Below are 23,533 nucleotides of genomic sequence, written 5' to 3'. Positions count from 1 at the left end.
CTATACTGTGATACCTCTTAAAAGTATGGAACATTTTTTTGCTTTCAACCACCTAATAATGATGCTGAGAGAAAACACATTTTCCAATGGTTGCTATAGCTACAAAAGTAACTTTAACCCCCATATAATTGACTACAGGTAAAAATGGGAGCTGTGATTTCAGTTTTGTTCAGTTTTCAGATTGGTAATCATTGTTACGTTTTCAGTGCTATTCATTTTAAAATGTGATGTCATAGAATGTAAGACAACATTCATTCACAACACTCAGTTCATTAGTTCAAGTTTTTTGTTTGTTTGTTTGTTTGTTTGTTTTTTCATTCAGGTGGACTGAATTTATTGATTAGATAGAAAGCAGATTTAGTGACATGCTATTGAATTGGTATTTTTTCCCCATGTACCCTATAAATAAATGTCTGTTTTAATCGTTAATGCAATAGGCTAGTATTACTTTTTAGGGGTCTTTTTTGTTTAAAAGTCCTTTGAGGGGTTAAACATTTTAAGTCGCACATTGACCTCATGTAGGCTATACTTTAACCCACGTCCTTTTAAGGTACTATGCATATAAATTAAAAATCGTTGTCAACTCAGACATCTACGTAATAACTTTTGGTGTAACCTATAATGTGAACAGGTTGTTTCCATCGTGTAAAGAACTAAATAAATATAGATCACCACGTAAAATACGTTTTGGTTACCTGAGAAAAAAAAAGAAAACACACACCTTAACACACACACACACACACACACACACACACTTGTTTTAATCGTGTAAAGTCTTGTACCTCAGGTTGGAGGCGCTCAGGGGTTGTTATGACAACTCCCGCGCAAATAAAAGATGCTCTGCGCTGTGCGGGATTTGACTCAGCTCGGAGCGCGAGCCAATCATCTGGCCAGATTCCCCTCTGATCACGCGCTGGATTTACAATTCTGAGCAGCTGGTTTAAAAAAAATAATAACTTGGAGCGAACGGAACGGTCGCCATGGGGCAAACCGATGCCAAGACTGCCCTGTTCCATAGTATGTTTAAGGTGAGGGGGGAGCAAGGTGAAAATTGGTGCTAGACAAACAACTGAACTACAAGACAGAAATGAGTTTTAGTTGCTGAAGATGTTGACACGGACTCTTTCTCGTATTTCTGGAGAGAGGAATGAGAGGAGCGCGGATCAACCAGAGGCGACAGAAATTTATGGCTGAACTGTCCTCAACTTCTGTTGAAAGGCAAGCTGGAATTACTCGCTTTTTACAAATACGGAGAATACAAATAGAAAGAAAATACACTACTGTATATGTTCAAATATATACGCAGTGAAGTTTATTTCTCTTTACTACCTCAGGTTGCGTGAATAACCTTTAACAAACCAAACCTCGGAGAACAAGTTGGTCCGGGATGCCAGACAACATCGCCTTTCTGACGAACAGCACAGAATTGGGGCACGTCGGTCGCGCGTTGGGTTCGGACGCGCGCCCCGCCTGGGCAACAGCGGTGCTGGCCAGCGTGCTGATCTTCACCACTGTGGTGGATGTTTTGGGTAACCTGTTAGTCATAATGTCGGTGTTCAGGAATCGGAAACTGAGAAATGCTGGTGAGCTTTTATTTATCTTCACTGATGTAGCGCTTCACGTGCCATTAGGCATAGGCACAAGTGTTGAATGGGGATACAAATAATGAATTATGTACTGAATGAAGTAATTAGTCCACTTGTTTCCACTTTACTTGACAAGAATCTTATTTGACTTACTGCCTTAAGTGTTTGTTTTGAGTTAGTTAAATGGAATTATTTACCTCACTTTTGACTTGGGAACTAGTTAGCTAACACAATAGTGTATAGACTATGTATTGTTAGTGAAGGATTACCTTATATATCAATAGCAAGAAAATGCCTTGAAATTGGCAAAGCATCTCATGTAACATTCCACCCAAACAGCAAAACTCAGCATTTATTTTTGGAAGTAGACTAACTTCCACTTTAACTAACATAGCTAAAAGTTTGTTTTAATTAAAATGCAACATTTTAGCACTGAATATGCTCATGCATACCGAAAGCATTTTTTTTTTTTTTTGAGCTTTTGGTAGTGTTAAGTTTACTTCACTTTGACCATGTCTTGAAAAATTTACAGCAGCTTATCGGTCTCAGCTTCAAAGACTTTCAACTGTAGTTTGGCATAATTGGATGTGTACATCAGTGAAAATCTGGCACCCACCTGAGTCTTAATAGAACCATTATTTATGTGTAAATGGATGCGTTTGATGTTTTTAAATAGATGTTAAATCTAATTACCCACTTGAATGACCCCTAACAACACATTGTGTTTACACATAATACTGTCTAAAAAGTGTTTTTGGGAACAACTATTGAAGTATGATGTGTATGTGTGACTCTGAGGGATTCAGAGGTGAGAGATTTCAGCTCTTTCAGTGCCTGTGACAATGTGTGTACGTATGCATGCGTGTGTTTGAGGGGTTGTTCCACACACTGCTGATGCAATTGAGTGGGACTGCATTCAGAACCCCTTGACAGTTTGTGCATCTGCAGGGACATAAGCGTGGAGAGTGCTCACACAAGAGCGCACTTCAAAGCTCATGCTTTTTTCACATTGAGCAAGACCCAGACCTGTCTGCTTCAAAGGCACACTTACAGTCTTATATCACCGTCTGTCTGATAGACACTACTGACTCTCTCTGCCTTCCCTCTCCAAAGCAATTTGAGCACATGGAGGTGGCATCAACGGCTCATTAGACTTAGTATGAATGCTGTCAGATTTTGTGTGTGGTCCCCCCCGATGGCCGTGTCAACTGCCTCTGTCTTCTTGCCTCTCGCCTAAGTGGATCTTCTGTGAAGGAGGAGAATTTATTCCTTTGTCTTTCAGCCCTTTGTCATTACCAGGGCCAATCAGACATCTCATGGAAGCAATAACACGGTCATGAACACCCAAAGAAGCATTAAAGCTCCAAAGAATGGCACACAGATCTTTAGGGGTGTGTGCCGTGAGAACTAACAAGGGCAGAGAGCTGAGAAACGACAAAAACTGAAAGCTTCGTTCTTCAAACAAGTGTATTCGGAAGGAAAACTGTATGTTCCCAGAATTCTGTTTGCAGATTCACTGCATAATCACCCCATGTGGAGCGTGGACATAAAAGGTCTATGACTGGTAAAAATCTCGGTCTTTTATGATAACGAGGCACATTCTGATGAGAAGGTGGGTATGAAAGAGACTGTATAAAAAGACTCTTCTCTCCATGTCTTTTGCTTCTCTGTTTATGTTATGTAGAACAGATTCCGTGCATTGTTAGTCAGACTTCCATGTCGACTTCACATTCAAGGAAGAGTTCACCCAAAAATTTAAATTTGCTGAAAATGTACTCATCTTCAGGCCATCCAAGATGTAGATGTGTTTCTTCATCAAAACAGATTTGGAGAAATTTAGCATTACATCATTTGCTCACCATTGGATTCTCTGCAGTGAATGGGTGCCGTCAGAATGAGAGTCCAAACAGCTGATAAAAACATCACAATAATCCAACCAATTGGCATAAAGTGAAATGCTGCAATTTTTTTTATAAACAAATACATCAAGATGTTTCTAATGTCAAACAGTTGCTCCTGGCTAAAATATGAGTCCTCTATCCATAATATTGCTTTCTCTGGTGAAAAAGTTGTCTCATCTGAATCAGGAGAGAAATATGCACAGATCAAGCACCATTTGGATTTCGATGTGAGAGGACAACAAGGTATTTGGACTTTTTCACTGGAGGAAATGTTATTATTGATTATGGACTCATATTTTGGCTGGAAGCGATGGTTTAAATTTTAAAGGATATGTTTTTTGACCCTCATTCTGACGGCACCCAAACACAGAGAATCCATTGGTGAGCAAGTAATGTGACGCTAAGTTTCTTTAAATCTGTTTCCTGTTCCCTCATCTACATCTTGGGTGGCATGAGAGTGTGTTAATTTTTTAGCAAATTTTCATTTTTGGGTGAAATATTTATTTCAGGAATACTCTAACAGCTGTCAGTTGAAGGCACATGGCAATCAGGGCTTCTAGAGTATCACTGTCCATTGGCCCCTCTCCCTTGCACTGTCCCCTGTGTGGTTATGTAATCATGTTTATGGAAAGGAGGTGAGTGTCAAGTGAAGTCCTCCTGTTGTCAGATTCCTGGTAGGCTCCACTCTGCCACATGAGTATGGACGTTACAGTGGCCAGCATGACCGTCAGCACGTATTTGTGTGCACTGAGGTATGTGTTTGGTGAAAATGGCATTGTAAACCACAGGAGACCATAAAAATGGGTGAATTGTTTTCAGGGGTTTTAATTTAAGTGTTGGTCTTGGGGGGGGGGGGGGGTTTAAAATTTCTCAAGAGCAATTTTTGAAGGGGACACAAATAATATAGCTAAAATTATATTTGTAAGCAGTGCTGATTCCTGGGGCCTTATGCAAAATGGTACGCTTTCAATTTTTATTTATTTTTTGTTTCAAGTAAGACACTGTATGACAATCATTTTACATGATTTTACAAATTTTTACGTAGAAAGGGCGACAGTGCACCGCATTAAAAGAATGATATAAGCTGTTTTCATAAGCGCTGGCCAAATTCAAAAATTAAACTAAAATTAAATAATCTTTGAGAGCAAGGGGGCCCCCTATGCAGCTTGCATACTTTGCATATAGGGAGGATCAGCTCTGCTTGTAAGGATATGTATACATAGAAGAATGGCTTACTACTATTAGTGCAGCAGGGAGACTGTGCCAAATTAGACAACGTCAAGCTGTTGTGGTCACGTCGTGACAGCGCTCGTGTCTGTTGTAGACATTATTACTATCCGCCACAGTGTTGCCAAGCCTGCGGTTTTCCTGTGGAATCAGGCTACTTTATCAATGTTGCCACTGGTTGTTTTTCATGTCCGCGGGTTGAAGCGACTCCAATAACTTGTATTTTAGCCCTCGGAACGCGATTTTTTATCTGGGAACCCCTTCGAAACGCGGTAAGTTTGGGCTAGTTTTGAGTAGCAATTGGGCAGGATTTGTTGTGAAAACCTGGAAACCCTTTCCCTCAAGCAAGTAACGTTATTATTGCTAACATAGCGACTCATTGAAAAATACATTGGCATCATCTGTATTAAAGAGAAAATGATCACTTCATGCAATGTTTAAGTGAATAAAATAGCCTTGACAGCCTTGGAGTTCCAGAACTATTGACTTTGTTCTCTCTCACCAGACTTGTGTGTGTGTAGGTGATGTAAAAGAGGAAAGCAGGCATTTGGACCAAAGCACTGTGAGGCAAGGGAGGGGAAGAATCAAAAAGTTTCTAAACTTAAAATGCATTTTTGCCTCGTTTGTGTTGTTTTACTACAAACACAATTATTTAAAGTATAAAACGTTGTTTACAATACACAGCGTGATTTTTAATCATATTTTGAGGGGGGACAACCCTCAGATGGGGGGGGTCCTGTCCCCGCTGACCCCTTTGGCATTTCTGCCTACGACAGAGTGTTCCTGTTCTGTGATTAGGGAAGTGTAGTCTTATAATATTGGTTTAGGTCAGATAAAAAGACATTAGTGGGCTTGAAGCCAAGACTTTGGAGAAGATTATTGATCGGTAAAGGAGTGTGACTGGCATGGCATTAGCTGTAGGCTTAGATTAGGTGAGAGTTTTGAGGTTCAGATTCATATTCATAGAAAACTATCAACTTTAAAGGGTTAGTTCACCCAAAAATGAAAATTCTGTCATTAATTACATACCCTCATGTCGTTCCAAACCCATAAGGCCTCCGTTCATCTTTGGAACACAAATTAAGATATTTTTGATGAAATACAAGAGATTCCTGACTGTTTCTGACACAGAAACGTAGTAAGGACATCAACAAAATAATCCATGTCACATCAGTGGTTCAACTGTAATGTTATGAAGCTACAAGAATACTTTTTGTGCGCAAAGAAAACAAAAATAATTACTTTATTCAATAATTTCTTCTCTTCCATGTTGCGTTCACAAGAGTACCACAATGCATGTGTGTGCATTCCTCTGCTTGCAAACAAAGGTGCAGTGCATCTGGGTCAGCAGCATCATCACACGGATGCGTCGTGGTACTTTCGTGACACGGAAGCAGAGAAATTGTTGAATTAAGTCGTTATTTTTGTTTTCTTTGTGCACAAAAGGTATTCTCGTACCTTCATAAAATTACAGTTGAACCACTAATGTCACAGTCACATGGACTATTTTATCGATATCCTTACTACCTTTCTGGGCCTTAAAACGTTTCAGTTGCTGTATATGCAGGGTCAGAAAGCTCTCAGATTTCATCAAAAATATCTTAATTTGTGTTCCAAAGATGAACGAAGGTCTTACGGGTTTGGAAAGACATGAGGGTGAGTAATTAATGACAGAATTTTCATTTTTGGGTGAACTATCCCTTTAACTCACCCTGACATTGTATCAAAACTTTACTATAACTTACATTCTTCTGTGGAGAGCAAAATATTTGATAAACTTTAAAAGCTACATAATGTTCCTGGTCACTTTAAATATTCATTGTGTGGAATAGAACAGCATGAACATTATTCCAAATCCTCTTTTTGCTTTCAAAAAAATATATAAAGTCATGGGTTTGATGCAACATATAAAGGTGGATGTTTTTCATTTTTGAATGAACTATTTCTTTAAGTAATCTTTAGATTATATTCTGTTTATTCTGAATATTCTGTTTGATTCTTGTTCTGTTTGTGTTCTAGGGGAATTTTGTGCACTCTTGCTTTTCTGTCGGCCTCAGGGCTATGCATGATTAAACTTAAATCGGGTCAGTGTCCATCCGTAGAGTTGTCAAAGCCTTTCAGCATCTGTGGTGCTTCCCATATAAGGTGTATATCTGCTTTTGCTATCTATCTGGGAGAGTGTATGATTTTGAATTCCTTGTTGATTTTTCTCATCTTGGCTTTTGAGCCTTGTAAAAGTGAACTGCTGTCCTCACCAACTGCCAGGGTATTTATGTCCTGTACAAGTGTAGAAAGACCTCTGCCTGTCATGCAAACAGACACATGCAGAGGGACCAAAGAAATGAACACCAGTAGCAAAACGGATGGGTGTTTGTTTGTATGGCATTTAGAGGAAGCGGGAAATAAAGGAAGAACAGAGCCCTTCAAAGAAACACTGCCACCAGTAACATCAGTGGCTGGAATAATCTGCATCCCGTGTCCTCAAAGTCAAACATGAATATGATAATGTGAGTCCATTGCATGTGTCTAACCCAGTTCAGTACCACGGACAGCAATAGATCAGTAATTCAAATCGAAATCCTTTCTATATCTGTCTTGAATGCTTTGTAATCATTTAGAAATAACTTATGTAACTGTCACACAGGACCCTTGGGCAATTCCGTTAGGAAGTGGGTTTGAGCTAGAGAGCTGTGGATTTAATGCACATTGCAGGCTGAAGTTTGTGTATACAGTGTTCAGAAAGGGAGAGAACAGCCCACCTGCTGTTATTTAGTGCCTAGAGACCCTCCTCACAGGGCAAGTAAAACTGTTTCTGGAAGCATCAAAGTTTATTGTGGCTAAGGTCTACACTAAGACGAGCAACACATGTTTTTTTAAGGCACTTGAAAGAAAGTCAGTACCAAGGATTTTAAGCACAAGGCTTTTATGATCGTCATGTATCAGATGATTAGCTGTTCTTTCTGAGATTATTCTTGAGAGCAAGAAGTCAGCCTTGCTGTTGTTCTTTTAGATAGTACTTTTTGAGCTTTAAAATTCAGAAAAAAATTAATATACTTGAGTTGTAGTTTAAATTATATTTATAAAATAGTACAGGTATACCAGACTTGCAGAAATAACCTTTATTGCCAATAAAGTAGAAATAGAATATTTGTTAATAAATTGACTTTATGTCATAAGTCAAATAGATCATTAATGTACTGTATATTGAAAAAAAGATCACAGCTTCCACACAAATATTAAGCAGCATGCCTGTTTTAGCATTGATGATGATAATAATAAGAAATGTTTTTTGAGCATCAAATTAGCATATTAAAATGGCCCATTAGAATATCATTTAAATAATTCCCGTCTACGGAAATTCGAATGGTTGGGGGGTGGTTAGGAACGATGTCGTGGTTAGAATGCTTTGTTGAGTGCATCAGACAAGACAACGACGAAGAAGAAGTGCTGCTGCAGAGTTAGTTCATCAGAGAAAACTAAAAAGAGATGCTGTAGTGTACATAGTAAATGCACTTATTTATAAGCCGTTGTTAATGTCATACCTAAAACATAATTTAGCCAAGAAAAACAAAACAAAACAATAACGTTACCACTCTAATATGTCTTGCAATATCTGTGCGTTCAAAGGTTCTTTGCAATCCTCTTGTTAAATATTCCCAGGGGAATGAATCCGGCTCAAATTAATATAGCAATATTGATGCCATCCTTAACTATACCAGAACAGACGGAGCTTGCTGCTTTGGCAAGGGGCGGGGCTGTACTGAAACACTGTCTAAGCTGATGGCCAATCACAACGCACTGGGACAGCTAAGCAATCACAACAAATTTCGTTTTTCGGAAGGTGGGCCTTCATCAAACCCAGAACAAATCGAGCCATTTGTGCCAGACTGGGGAGAAAGGTATTTGAATAATGTAAATATATATAATAATATATAATAAAGCATTTTTCGAACCACCAAGCATGAGAGCTTGTTCTAGTATACCCCCAAAACAAAATCAAGACTTTGTAAAAGAGCATAATAGGTCCCCTTTAAAATAGAAAACAGTCATTTTAAATTGTAATATTTCATGATATTGTTTGTATTTTTGTTTGTCTCTGTGAGAAAAAGAGATGTCATTCAAAAACATTAAAAAAACATACTGACCTTTTTGAATGTTGCTGTATAAGATGGGGACATGAAAATGTACTTCACGTGAATGACACAGTAAATGTTAAGTGACTTTTTTTTCTATTACACTCCCTGTGAAGAGTACTTGTATCTCCCTTATTAAATTTGGCTTGTTTTGCCAAAAGGTTTAGAATATCTCATAATTCACTTCAATTCATTCAGCCTGGCTGAGCTACAGTATAGTGGCACCAGTAGAGAATGTCACGAGTGAATTCACCAATGTAATAGAACTTTGCTGGTGTCCTTTATTCCTTCTTTCACTTTCCTTTTTCTGTTTTTCTTTCCAGTATTTCCCTCACTGATGTACCAGCAAAAATCATTGCCCAGGGAGGTATTTGAAATTGAACAGGTAGAAAAGGAAAATCTCTACCAAACCGTTTGTATTCAGTCCTTGTTTCACTGTACCACAGGTTCAAATAGGAGACAGAGTTCACAGCAGTAACTGTTGTTTATCTCCGCCTGTCTTTTCTCAGGAGTGCAGCCTCTTTTAAACTTTTTGAAAGATGCTTGGATTTCAATGCATGAAACATGAAATATGTCTACCCTTTCTGTTTCCATCAAATTTAATAGATGTGTCCTTGATTCTCAGTGGACCATGATGTTGTCGTCTCAGGATGTATCTTTCAGCAGACACTTTAAACTAAAGGTCTTGCAGTTGGATAATTGCAGTGACTGTAACAGTTGTCCTGGAACCACTTTTTTTACACCTGGCCTTTTTCAACCAAAATATTTTTTTGTGGAAATGCCATAAAAACGCACCCATAATAAAGCATGTTAAATTAAACTGAACTAAATTGAATCTGAAGGGTTTCGTAGCTCTGCGAACTTTACTTTGCTCTCTAGGCAGATGTTCTCTTTTGCATGCTGCATGCTGACTATTCCTTGGCACAAGATAAAACAGCAAAATCCTGGACAGGCAGGCTGAGGCATCATCACCATGATCTTTAAACCCATCATTCCTGATTTCACAAATCAGACCCAGCTAAAAAAAAAAAAAAAAAAAAAAAAAAAAAAAAAGGTGCTGCGTGTCAAGATATTTGAGATCCATTTATGTATGCATACACTGAGGCATTATCTGATCACTTTAGCTTAATGAAATGCATCGTTCATCAACCAGTGATGATAATGCAAAGCTCTGGATTGAATCATTTGATCATTGGGAATAGTGGGCTGAGGCACACAATCTGAATTTCATGAACCCCAATTTTGATCTGATCAAAGATAGCATGCCTCAAGCATTTTAAACCCTTTAAAGCTTTACTTCAATATCAGCATGAAAAAAAAAAAAAATCCACACTGTTAAATAAAAAGAGAAAAATTAAGCAAAGTGAATGTAACGTATGTCATCCTACCAAAGATTTCATCACAGCCTGTGTTGAACCTCTGTGATGTTTATGCTGCTGTTACATAACACAATCTGAGACATTTTATTTACATTACTCCATGATTCATCTGATTCACTTTGAAGGAGTCAAAGGTCAACATGTTTGACATTTTGACAGAGGCCTTCAACGAGGATATAGTTTTTTTTATGCGGCTGTTCAGAGAGCTGAATGATGAAATAGTGTTTGGCTGGAAGGAACGCTGAGGTTCAGAGTGGGCTGACTGATCACGAGGTGGATTGTAGGGAAGCCTGTGTGGTTTCAGACAGGTGGGATATAGTCTTTTTCAATTTGTGTTGGCAGAATGATGCGAAACTCATGCAGCAGTTATACTTCGAAAAGGAAAACAACAAATTCCAGAAAACAAAGGGCAAGCTTTTGTATGTGACGGGAGCTTTTTGTATAGAACGCAACTTAAGTGTATGTGTTATTTAATGAATATTAAACTGTCAGATGGTTATTGTAAAATAAAACAGAAAAGAGTAATCATGTGTGAGTGGTTCCATTACTGTTTTTCTTTTTTTTTGGATCAATGGCTTACTGAAAATCATCCTGCTTATTTCATGACCAATTATTTAAAATAAGTTACATTAAATAACAGTAGATATTAGTTTTGTTTTATTGATATAATAATATCATCATTGCATTGCTGTTGTTGTTGTTAATAATAATAATAATAATAATAATAATAACTCAACTAATATCTACTGTTATTTCATGCCAGTTAATGTCAATAAATGTATTTCATTAATTGGTCATTAAATAAGGAGCATGTCATGATGGCATCACAGGACATTCACATCCTTTGGAAGTGAGGGCAGCTTTTTGAAGCTGCAGTGGCAGTGGCCATAACTCAAGGGCACAATAGTAGTGCTTGTTTTTTTTTTTCATTTGGTGCTACTGAGAGTGCATGCTTCCAGGGAACCAATTCAGATTAGCCCTTGGTGCTGCTCTATTTGGGCCTCAGTCCAGTTTTTCATCATTCCTAGTTCTCATATCCCCAAGGACTGGACCCCGCCACAATTTGCAACTCGTAAAAATACAACAAAAAAAACATGTCATTGTTCTCATCTGCATATTCCAAAAGTTGTAACAGCCTTATAATGTGATTTACATATTTTACCTAGTATGAAATGACCTTGTGAATATATCACTCCAAAGGAACAGAAAAGTGGTTCCTTAGTCATTTGCCTTGACCCAAGTCCTTCACCCTGCTGCATGTTGTAATATATGTATAAAAATGTAACTGCTGGAGTATGATATTGTATGCAACAGGGTTAATATCAATAAGTTCTTTAACCTTTCAGGATCAAGGATTATACTTTAAACATTTAAACTACACTTTTAAAGCTAAGCTCCTCACTGGTAGAAACCTTTGAAATGATAAAAGGTTGTGATCAAAGACAGGTCATTTTTCTCTCATGAATCAGAAAGTAACCTTTGAGTAATAAAGCAGATAATTCTTGTTGCATACTGCAGTGAACCAGTATTTAATTTTTCTAGAGCTCACCCACTAACATCTAAATGGAAACAATGTTGTAATTAAAAAAATAAGTGACGAAAATTAAAGTGTCGTGACATGTGGCCAAGTATGGTGACCCATACTCGGAATTAGTTCTCTGCATTTAGCCCATCAGTGAACACACACACACACCGTGAATACACACCCGGAGCAGTAGGCAGCCCAGGGAGCAGTTGGGGGTTCAATGCACTGTACATTCACTCCCCCCACCAACAATTCCTGCAATTCCACAAATATATATATATATATATATATATATATATATATATATATATATATATATATATATATATATATATATATATATATATATATATATATAGGTGTGTAGTAAAGAACCAGTCATATCAATATATAATCCCTGTCAGTAATATATATATATATATATATATATATATATATATATATATATATATATATATATATATATATATATATATATATACATACAATTAATTTTACAATTACATACAGTATATACACAATTAATTTTACAAATATACAATTTTATTATATATATATACATATTTTAGCCTTAAACCTTAATCATATGCAGTAGAGGGGTCTATATATATATATATATATATATATATATATATATATATATATATATATATATATATATATATATATATATATATATATATATACAGGTGCTGGTCATATAATTAGAATATCATCAAAAAGTTTATTTCATTAATTCCATTCAAAAAGTGAAACTTGTATATTATATTCATTCATTACACACAGACTGATATATTTCAAATGTTTATTTATATTAATTTTGATGATTATAACTGAAAACTAAGGAAAATCCCAAATTCAGTATCTCAGAAAATTAGAATATAACTTAAGACCAATACAAAGAAAGGATTTTTAGAAATCTTTGGCAACTAAAAAGTATAAAAATGAAAAGTATGAGCATGTACAGCACTCAATACTTAGTTGGGGCTCCTTTTGCCTGAATTACTGCAGCAGTACGGCGTGGCATGGAGTCGATCAGTCTGTGGCACTGCTCAGGTGTTATGAGAGCCCAGGTTGCTCTGATAGTTGGCCTTCAGCTCTTCTGCATTGTTGGGTCTGGCATATTGCATCTTCCTCTTCCCAATACCCCATAGATTTTCTATGGGGTTTAGGTCAGGCGAGTTTGCTGGCCAATTAAGAACAGGGATACCATGGTCCTTAAACCAGGTACTGGAAGCTTTGGCACTGTGTGCAGGTGCCAAGTCGTGTTTGGAAAATAAATCTGCATCTCCATAAAGTTGGTCAGCAGCAGGAAGCATGAAGTGCTCTAAAAACTTCCTGGTATACGGCTGTGTTGACCTTGGACCTCAGAAAACACATCGGACCAACACCAGCGGATGACATGGCACCGCAAACCATCACTGACTGTGGCGACTTTACACTGGACCTCAAGAAATGTGGATTGTGTGCCTCTCCTCTCTTCCTCCAGACTCTGGGACCCTGATATCCAAAGGAAATGCAAAATTTACTTTCATCAGAGCACATAACTTTGGACTACTCAGCAGGCAGTCCAGTCTTTTTTGAAGCGAGACGCTTCTGACGCCGTCTGTTGTTCAAGAGTGGCTTGACACAAGGAATGCGACAGCTGAAACCCATGTCTTGAATACGTCTTTGTGTAGTGGTTCTTGAAGCACTGACTCTAGCTGCAGTCCACTCTTTGTGAATCTCCCCCACATTTTTGAATGGGTTTTGTTTCACAATCCTCTCCAGGGTGCGGTTATCCCTATTGGTTGTACACTTTTTTCTATCACATCTTTTCCTTCCCTTCGCCTCTCTGTTAATGTACTTGGACACAGAGCTCTGTGAACAGCCAGCCTCTTTTGCAATGACCTTTTTATGTCTTGCCCTCCTTGTGCAAGGTGTCAATGGTCATCTTTTGGACAACTGTCAATTCAGCAGTCCTCCCCATGATTGTGTAGCCTAGACTGAGAGACCATTTAAAGGCTTTGCAGGTGTTTTGAGTTAATTAACTGATTAGAGTGTGGCACCAGGTGTCTTCAATATTGAACCTTTTCACAATATTCTAATTTTCTGAGATACTGAATTTGGGATTTTCCTTAGTTGTCAGTTATAAACATCAAAATTAAAAGAAATAAACATTTGAAATATATCAGTCTGTGTGTAATGAATAAATATAATATGGAATTAATGAATGGAATTAGTGAAATAAATCAACTTTTTGATGATATTCTAATTATATGACCAGCACCTGTATATGGATTTTTTTTTAAAGAAATTAAAACTTTTATTCAGCAAGGATGATTAAATTCATTAAAGGTGACAGAAAAGACTTTTAGTTTGTTGCAAAAGATTTCTGTTTCAAATAAATCCGGTTCTATTTTTTTTTATTAACCTAAGAATCTTCAAAAAAAAAAAAAAAAAAAAAAAAAATGCATATCATTCCACAAAAATATTAAGCAGTAGTATTGTTTACAAAGTTAGCAATAATAATAAGAATTTACCTATCGGTAAGCCCCTCCCATCGAACACAGATGAGCGAATGGCAGTTGAGCCTGACATCTTTAGGTTTCAGCGCCATAGAGAAACATTGGAAGATCCGAAGCTTTCATCGGTTTGATGGTGTTTATGCCACAAAAATGGAAAAACAATGTTCCTGGGGTACTTGTAACTCTGATTGCATATATCCTGAGTGGATGGGCAATGGAATTTATTTTATTCCATTACCTAAACCCAAACAAAACAGAGCAAAATGTCCCTAACCATTCAACCCCAATCCCAATGAAGATGAAAACGTAAATTTTTTGGTTGTCATACTATTACTATTTTCATCTGCTCAAGCAGCACGTTAATGCCATCTTGTGCTTCAGTCCATGCTAATGTACAAACCTAAATAGCTAACTGTCCAAATGAATACCAGAATATTTATTTTAAAATCTTTTATATATCCCTCTATGGCATATGTAAGTCCCACTTGAATGGTGGTCCTTCTCTGTCCAAAACTGATCAAAAATGTCTTGGGACAAGGTTTTCACACTGACAGCTATCATTGTAAGACAGCTAGCAACTCCGTTTGTTTGTCCAGATATGCAACAATGACTAAGGTGGGCAGGGCTTACCGATTGGTCAGTTCTTTCTTGAGTAACAAATCAGCATATTAGAATGATTTCTGAGGGATCATGTGAGACTGAAGAGTGGAGTAATGACTGCTGAAAAAAATCTACTTTGTCATCACAGGAATAAATTACATTTTAAAATATATTAAAATAGAAAACAGTTATTGTAAATTGTAAAAATAATTCACAATATTGCAATTTTTATTGGATTTTTGATCAAATAAATGCAGCCTGGGTGAGCATAAGAGACTTGAAACAAGTTAAAAGATAACAAAACTTTGAATGTTAGTGTGTATTTAGCATGTTTGGCTTCAGCACCATGGACAGTGCAGTGAATCACTTAAACTATAAAGACTTACTATGTATCAGTCAGAAAGGACTGCATGGATTTCAGCTGATGATTAGCTTCATTTTCTGTCTACATTCTGTACTGTATATATATATATATATATATATATATATATATATATATATATATATATATCTATATATATATATATATATATATATATATATATATATATATACTGACCTTTTTTATTTTCCCAAGGTTCAGTTTTATTATTACGTTCATGATACAAACTCTAAAGTTTTTCACAGTGAATTTATCACAGTATTGATTTAATTTCTTGTAAAGAAAAGGTCAAATAGCCATTTATATGAGAGGACCCACTAGTGCATCATACTCACTCTCATTCACTTTTATTCTGTTGATCTGTGTGGTCATTCATTCTCAAGAGATCCTGTACCTTGCTGGATGCACTGCCTAGACACAATGAAGGATGTCCTCAGAAATCCTTAGAAAATGCAGGGTCAAGATGTATTATCATGCTTGGCATGGCTTCACAAAATTGCAAAGGTTGTCAAGATCCTTAAGGAAAGCAAAAAAGGCCACCTGTCTTGTGGGCATGTTGAAGCAGAAGTGGCTGTGTCTCTTACAGCTTTAGCTCTTCTTTTTTGTACTTAAAGTCTTTGACAGGTGAGCATAGCATGCACATATCATTTTATACTGTACTCTGAGGGTTCCGTAACCCTGTCTGACCCAGTTCAAGTGCTTTCATAATGAGCCTTAGACGTGAAATAAGAACCCTTGCCTTCTGTTCTCCCTCCAGAATCTTTCCCCAGCTTCCTGTGTCAGGTTTCCCATTACACTGTAACTATTTTAAATAGGAAATAACTAAGACATTTCCCTTCATCTTCTTATTCTTGTCCTTATTTGCCTTTCTTTTCTCACTATTCTTCTTCATATCTCTTATGTGACATTCATATGCTGTTAAAGGAATAGTTCACCTAAAAATGAAAGTTTGCTGAAAATTTACTCATACAGAGGCCATCCAAGGTGAGTTTGTTTCTTCATCAGGACAGATTTGGAGAAATTTAGCATTATATCACTTGTTCACTAGTGGATCCTTTGCAGTGAATGGGTGCAGACAGAATGGGAGTCCAAACAGCTGATAAAAACATCACAATAATCCGCAAGCAATCCACACAGCTCCAGTTCTTCAATTAGTGTCTTTTGAAATGAAAAGCTGTGTCTAAGTTTTAACATAATACTGCTTTCTCCTGTGAATAATTTGTCTCATCTGAATTAGGAGTAATATGCACAACAGGAGATGGACTTTTTCACTGGAGGAAGCATTATTACAGATGATGGACTGGTATTTTGGGTAGAAGTGACACTTTGAAGTTAAAATTCTTTATTGATACATTTGTTTCTTACAAACATGCAGCTTTTCACTTCATAGCACATTATGGATAGGAGCCTCGTTGTGGATTTTTGTGATGCATGCATTTATCAGCTGTTTAATCTTTCATTCTCAAGGCACCCATTCGCTGCAGCGGGTATCACTTGGTGAGCAAGTGATATAGTACTAAATTTCTTGAAATCTGTTCTGATGAAGAATCAAACTCATTTACATCTTGGATGGCCTGAGGGTGAGTAAATTGTTCAGCAAATTTTCAATTTTGGGTGAACTATTATTCCTTTAATGTCAGTATCAGAGTTCCCATAGTCCTGGAAAACCTGCAATTATCAGGAAATTTTAGACAATCTCGTAGGTTTAAATACATTTTTTGTTTAGTTATGCTCAGATCTGAAAGCTTTTATCAGCTATAACAAATGGACAAAGTCATACAAAAATCATGGAAATGTTTTGTTCAAAATGTGTGGCAACCCTGGTGCATGATCTTGAATGTGGTAGTGTATGAGCACAGCTGAATGCTGTAGATTTTCTTTCTATTCTTACTTCACCTAGACTTTATTCACATCACGTGCATGTATTCACATCAGACTAGATTGCTTTGTGTCTCACTCTGTCACGCACACACATACACACAGTACACCATTAATCAAACACAGGCTCATTACTCATTAGGTTCTTATTGTCACCTTTTGTAGCTGTCATATTTGGATATTTAAGACAGAGTGAGTTAGAGCTTGCACAGAAAATGCTATGTACATTAATATATTATTATTTATTTTATGCTGTATTGTTGAATTTGTTGATTTGACTGCACAGACACTACTGGAAGAAAACTGAACTGAGCTGGACAATGACATCACTGAATTAACAATGAACTGACTTTATCTGATAAACTGACTGTTTTCTATTGGCTATTCTATTTTCTATTGCATTATCATTAGCAAACGTTTTTCCTGTTTAACACTGTAAATCTGCTTTCACAATCTGTATTGTATAAAGCGCTATATAAATAAAGGTGGCTTTTTTTATTTATCGTAGATCTGTAATAATTGTTCTTGCTCAGTGGTCAGCATCTACATATTTAGCTTTGTTTGAAAGCACATCAGTATTCTGCATAATTATCTCTTGATAATGCTTTAATTATTCAGAGATACATTATATAAAAGCAAAAAAAGTAAAGAAATTTGAATTCAAACAGGAGCTTTTACCTCTATGATATACCTCTATTCCTTTAAAATTACCTTTTGTAAGAGGATTATACAGTGAAGTTCACACATTAACTAGAATTAGAGATTTTAAAAATATGGAGGTGGCTTCTTCACATATGTGAACACAAAAATGCCATTGATAGCAGCTGACTTTGTACGTTATTTCACAACATAGTTGTCTACAGAGCAGCAATATGACCTTGAATGTGCATCGTCTCTGGTTGAATTATAGTGGCTGGGGATAAAAGTCTAAAGAAAAGAGAAGAAAGCTCAGGGAAGAAAGGTTGGGCTCAGGTAGGTCAGGGTAACTGTGTTTATCATTTCAAAGACTGTAGCTTTATCCTCTGAATAAAGCTTAGAAAAGGGAATAGCTGAAAAGAGTAAAGTCAATGTCGGCTGGCTGAAACAGTTTTTAGCTGTTTGGATCATTTTTAAAAGCCACCGTGATGATCAGCAGAGAATACTGGGTTATGATCTCTCTAATGTACTGAGGGTTGCTGGGAATACTTTTTGCCATTTGCTGAAAAGGATGGGAAAAAAACAGCTTTGTATATGCATTGCTGTTTGTGATATCTGGTAAAATCCATGTGAAATGTTTTGCTTTACTTTAAACATTACACGTTTTATCCAGAGTCTTAGGGCTCGGAGGGGGAAGACACTGACTGAATGTTAAAATGGCCTGGATGTCTAAAAAGCTGTAGGTGATGAGGAGAAAATGTGTGTTTCATTGAAGCTGTTCACCACTCGTGACTTTTATGCAATCATTTATTATTCTTTTAAAGGTGAGTCTCATGAAACTTGGCAAGAATATGTCAAGATCACATTTCACTCTAAATAGAAAAAATAAGAATATTGTGCATAAAGAAAACAAATATTATTTTTAGCATCATAAAGAATCATTTTTATTAAGAGAAATTATATTTTGATTGAATAAATAAAATCAAATATTTAACACTGATTTTCAATTAAACATCCAGCTTTTTAAATAAAATATATATATATATATATATATATATATATATATATAATATATATATATATATATATATATATATATATATATATATATATATATTTATTTGCATAATATATATATAGGTCTTCAACCCTGCTCCTGGGGACCCACTGTCCTGCAGAGTTTAGCTTCAACCCTAATCAAACACACCTGAACCAGCTAATCAAGCATTTCAGGGATCACTTGAAAAATCACAGGCCAGGTAAGCTGAAGCTGGTTTGAAAAAAAAATTTCAGAACAGAGGGGCAACAGGAGCAGAGTTGAAGACCTAGGACCTAGGTTTTTCGATTTTGCCACAGTAGGCATAACAAACTCTGCTAGTAGAAATGCGATTATTAACAAGCCCTCTTTCTCTTGCTCTGTTTTTCACAGGGAATGTGTTTGTTGTCAGTTTGGCCTTCGCTGACCTGGTGGTGGCTTTCTATCCCTACCCGGTGGTGTTGTATGCAATCTTCCATGATGGCTGGTCTCTGGGGGAAACCCAGTGTAAAGTCAGTGGATTCCTAATGGGCCTGAGTGTGATTGGCTCTGTTTTCAACATCACTGGCATTGCCATCAACCGTTACTGCTACATCTGTCACAGCTTTACCTATGGACGTCTCTACAGCTTCCGTAACACGCTGCTGTTAGTGGCCCTGATCTGGGCACTCACTGTGCTGGCCATTCTTCCCAACTTCTTTGTGGGTTCGCTGAGTTACGACCCCCGTGTTTACTCCTGCACCTTCACGCAGACTGCCAGCAGCTCCTACACTGTGGTGGTGGTGGTGGTTCACTTCCTGGTGCCCATCGCGGTGGTTACCTTCTGCTACCTGAGGATTTGGGTTCTGGTGATACAGGTGAGGCGGAAGGTGAAAAGTGAGGAACGCTCAAGGGTGAGACCCAGCGACCTGCGCAACTTCGTCACCATGTTTGTGGTGTTTGTTTTATTTGCAATCTGCTGGGCTCCACTCAATCTAATCGGTCTTGCTGTGGCCATTGACCCAGAGATCATGGCTCCACGTATTCCAGAGTGGCTATTTGTGGTCAGCTACTTTATGGCCTATTTCAACAGTTGCCTCAATGCCATCATTTACGGACTCCTCAATCGGAATTTCCGAAAGGAGTATGTGCGGATCATGACGTCGGTGTGGATTCCTCGGAGGTTTGTGACTGAGACCTCCAGGGCCGCCACAGATGGGATGAGGAGCAAACCCTCACCGGCCATCAATAACAATGAGTGACTTTTATTTTTAGCCAATTCCTGTTCAGAGAGAAACATTATGGATGCATGAAGCAAATTTACATGCTTTGAACTGTGAAGACATTTTTTTTAATGTTACAGAACCATTATGCACAACTCAGGTTGCTTGTTTTATTTTTCAACCTAGGCAAATTGGAAATATGTGACTGCCTAAATTTCTGCAAAACCAGAAATGTGTTGTTATATTTCACTGAACCTTTCAGATGACACCACTTCGAGCAGCACTATAAGCCATTTAATTTTTTTCTCTTTTTTTTTGCATTGGAGATGCAGATTTACTAAACAGCACAGTGCCATGAAAATAGCATTCCTGTGGGTACAAAATAGCTGCAAAATTATATTGCATTGCTTGTAGCATGTTTCACAGCAGTTTCAAAGCAAAATGTCCAGTTTCTGGCTTGTTTAATTTTCTCTGAAACAGTTGAACATGAACGTGCTAATGCTTTATGTTCAGTATTCAGAAATGAAATGTTGGGTGAGTGGTGCAAAAATATTATTGCTCCATTGTGTTTGAAATTAATGTACCACCAACACTAAACCCGAAAGTGTTAAGAAAAGCGAAAGGAAGATAAAAACACATTTACTGAAGATACCATGCCATTTTAGCTTCAAGGCTTAACAAGGATTTGAGCTCTTTTGTGGAGTGTCATGACTTGTGTTTTAAAGAGTGTGCTGCATCGCTAATGTACCAGGTGAGCTACCGAGCAAGTTTACTATGTCAGAAAAGCTATTTAAATGGAGCAAATTATGTGATGCAAACATTAAAACGTATTAGTTTACAAATCATGCACTATGGTAAAAGTGTTTTGAGGTCATAACATAGTATTATGTATATGGAAGGAACTGTGTTTCATCAGTAATCTGCTCCATAATCGTAATTTGAGTTAAAGGGAAAAAGTTGTTGGTGTTTTACTGTCTCTGGTGTCCATTTCACTTGAAAACTACAGTGAACTGTATTATGTATAGGTACATTTTTGCAGAAATGTAGGCAGTCACAGTATCCAGTAAGCATTTGTTGTTTGATGTTGTGATCCATTTCTGTCATTATTTAGAAACTCAGAATTTATATTGCAAATTAAATTAAGTCCATTTATTTAGCATCTGTTTATGATCTATGACTATTTATTGAGGACATTTTGTACAATTTTGTGGGTCTGTTGTATATTTGTTGTATAAATCAGTTTGCATCACATATCTTAGTCATTTTCAATTCAGAACTTCTGCCTTACTCTTACAACTTAAACTTGAAATATGAAAAAATCCTTATATTTATTCAAGGTGCCAAACGTTAATGCATTGACAGTAAGTATCTGATATACCAAATCGGTATTTCATCTCAAACCAAATGAGATTCTGAAAGCATCCTAATTTAAATGCAACATCAACAGAGCTTTAATGAGCGAAGAGCTTCCAGCACAGCGAGATAAAGCACAAACATAAAAATAAAAACACTTCATGCAGATTCTGCGAAGAAGAATTTAGCTTTTTCAAAGTGAACGGTGACAGCGTGTGGTAAGTCAGTGATCAGTTTCAATCAGTGTTCACCTCTTATCTTTCAAATATTAAATGTCATTCACGACTTTGGGGTTATTACTTTGCCAGGAAATGTGCATGACTCTGAAACCATATATTTTCTTCAACAAGTGATCTGTGAGTAAAACAGCAGGGATTTCGATTAAGATGAAGGTTACTGGCGAAAGAGGAAAGTATTAAGAGACCTGGTTCGAATGTATTATTGTTTTCTCTGCTTGTCCTCACTTGATTTGACAATGTGTGATTTAATCCTAGTGCCATAATGAGACGTTCCATGCAATGTGATTGTACTGTTTGAGAACATGCTTCACCATTGACCTGAATAAAAGAAAGGAACCAAACTGATGAAAACCAAGTCTATTGGAGGATGTGAAAACCTCTCTCTGCATGAATGGGCTGCAGAGGGATTACATGGGGAGATTGGGATGAGCTTGCTCCTTATGGCCACATCTGCACAGGGAATTATGGGTCATGTGTGGCTGGTGTCCCAGCAGATGGTGGACTGAGGTGGTTGATAACATAAACACTTGGCCAAGTTGAGAGCAATCTTGTCGTCAATTTCCTGAATGCATTATCCAGTAGGGATGGGCAAATCGATCCTGAAGTATCGATATATCGATACTGATGCGAGTATCGAAAGTATTGATACACAAATAAAAAATATCGATACTAAGGTGTTTTTATATACCAGTGATTTTGTTTATTTAACAAAAAATAATGCGTACAATATGCATTAAATTTGATGAATAACCTATGTTAGAAAATAATTGTGTGGGAGGGATTTTCCTGCTCATGTGAACACACACGAATGTTGCAAGGCAGAATCAATCAATTACAGAGAGCATTCACTTAAATAATGCATTAAATAGAATTTTGTTTCCCCTAAGTAGCCTATAATAAGAAACTACATTTTTCACAATATTACTGTTTTATACTTTTTCTTATTGAGCATAAGATATTTATTTCAGAAACATAAAAAGATCTCAATGACTAAACTTTTGAGAGGTATTGTTCTATACAGTATATAATATGTAGCATTTAAATGCATTATGTGGCTACTAGTTGCGGGAAAAAAAAGCTTGTCATTGGAAAGTGGAGAAAGATTGTAGAGAGACAAAAAAATAGACATACACTGAATTAAAAAAGATAACAATAAAACTGTTCTGCACTATATTATTATATAATATTCAGTAAAATCAGATCATGGATCTTGGACACTACAACAGTTTACAATCATTCAGCAGATTTTGCACAGATAAAAGGGATTTGTTGTGTTGAACGCAATATACAGACAGCTACAAAAAAAAAAATCATAATTAAAGTAAATATTGTAACAAGTAATTTTAACTTCAAATTATAGCACAGCATGAAGTGAGAGAACTAAATGGTTCCCTCAGCAGATGAGACTGCCCTGTGGGAAAATGATCATACCACAAACCCTTCTAATTTACCTTTACTCTCGCTTTCATTTCTCAAACATGTGTACGAACACTTACCCACACTCATACAGAAACCTTATTTAAAAACATTTATGCAGCACTCTTAAAGGCCCCTGAGACTGATAAACATTTGCAGTACACACATATGCTTGCTTAAAGAAGCACATTGCATACAAATCAATGAACGTACACACAAAGACTGAGTGAGCACTGTACATGCACACTTCTAAAATGCGCAATAGCGATCGCAGGTTCAATCATGGATTGTTGAGTTTTTGAGATCTGTCTGAGCTCAATCATTATTGTAGCTATGAGAAAAGCCCTCAACATCTTTAAATGCTGCACTGTGTGCTTTAATCTGAATTAAATTGATTTTCAAGGGGGAGGTTAATACACTTTTTTGTATGCAACACGTTGTTTACACTGTAATATTCAGTACTCATTACTTTCGTAACACTTTCAAATTTACAATTTTTCAGCAGTCACTTTCATTAAAACAATAAAAGTGCA

General features: G+C 36.8%; 1 protein-coding gene across 1 annotated transcript; it reads left to right on the top strand.

The window, feature by feature from the left end:
* The first annotated feature begins 1,338 nt into the window (after nucleotides 1-1,338).
* On the top strand, nucleotides 1,339-22,361 carry mtnr1bb (melatonin receptor 1Bb). Its single transcript, XM_042765061.1, has 2 exons — nucleotides 1,339-1,583; nucleotides 19,184-22,361. The coding sequence occupies exons 1-2, from the start codon at nucleotides 1,388-1,390 to the stop codon at nucleotides 20,029-20,031; spliced, it is 1,044 nt and encodes a 347-aa protein (XP_042620995.1). The 5' UTR covers nucleotides 1,339-1,387; the 3' UTR covers nucleotides 20,032-22,361.
* The last annotated feature ends 1,172 nt before the right edge of the window (nucleotides 22,362-23,533 follow it).

Source organism: Cyprinus carpio, chromosome A10, assembly GCF_018340385.1.
Source record: "Cyprinus carpio isolate SPL01 chromosome A10, ASM1834038v1, whole genome shotgun sequence".
Lineage (NCBI taxonomy): Eukaryota > Metazoa > Chordata > Actinopteri > Cypriniformes > Cyprinidae > Cyprinus > Cyprinus carpio.
The sequence above is the reverse complement of the archived record's forward strand: the minus strand, read 5'-3'. Positions and strand labels throughout refer to the sequence as shown.

Bases quoted from the DNA above. Each gene is read 5' to 3' on its own strand.
- mtnr1bb (XM_042765061.1), top strand. From the start codon at position 1,388: ATGCCAGACAACATCGCCTTTCTGACGAACAGCACAGAATTGGGGCAC. The intron at 1,584-19,183 runs GTGAGCTTTTAT...TGTTTTTCACAG, and splicing joins TCGGAAACTGAGAAATGCTG to GGAATGTGTTTGTTGTCAGT.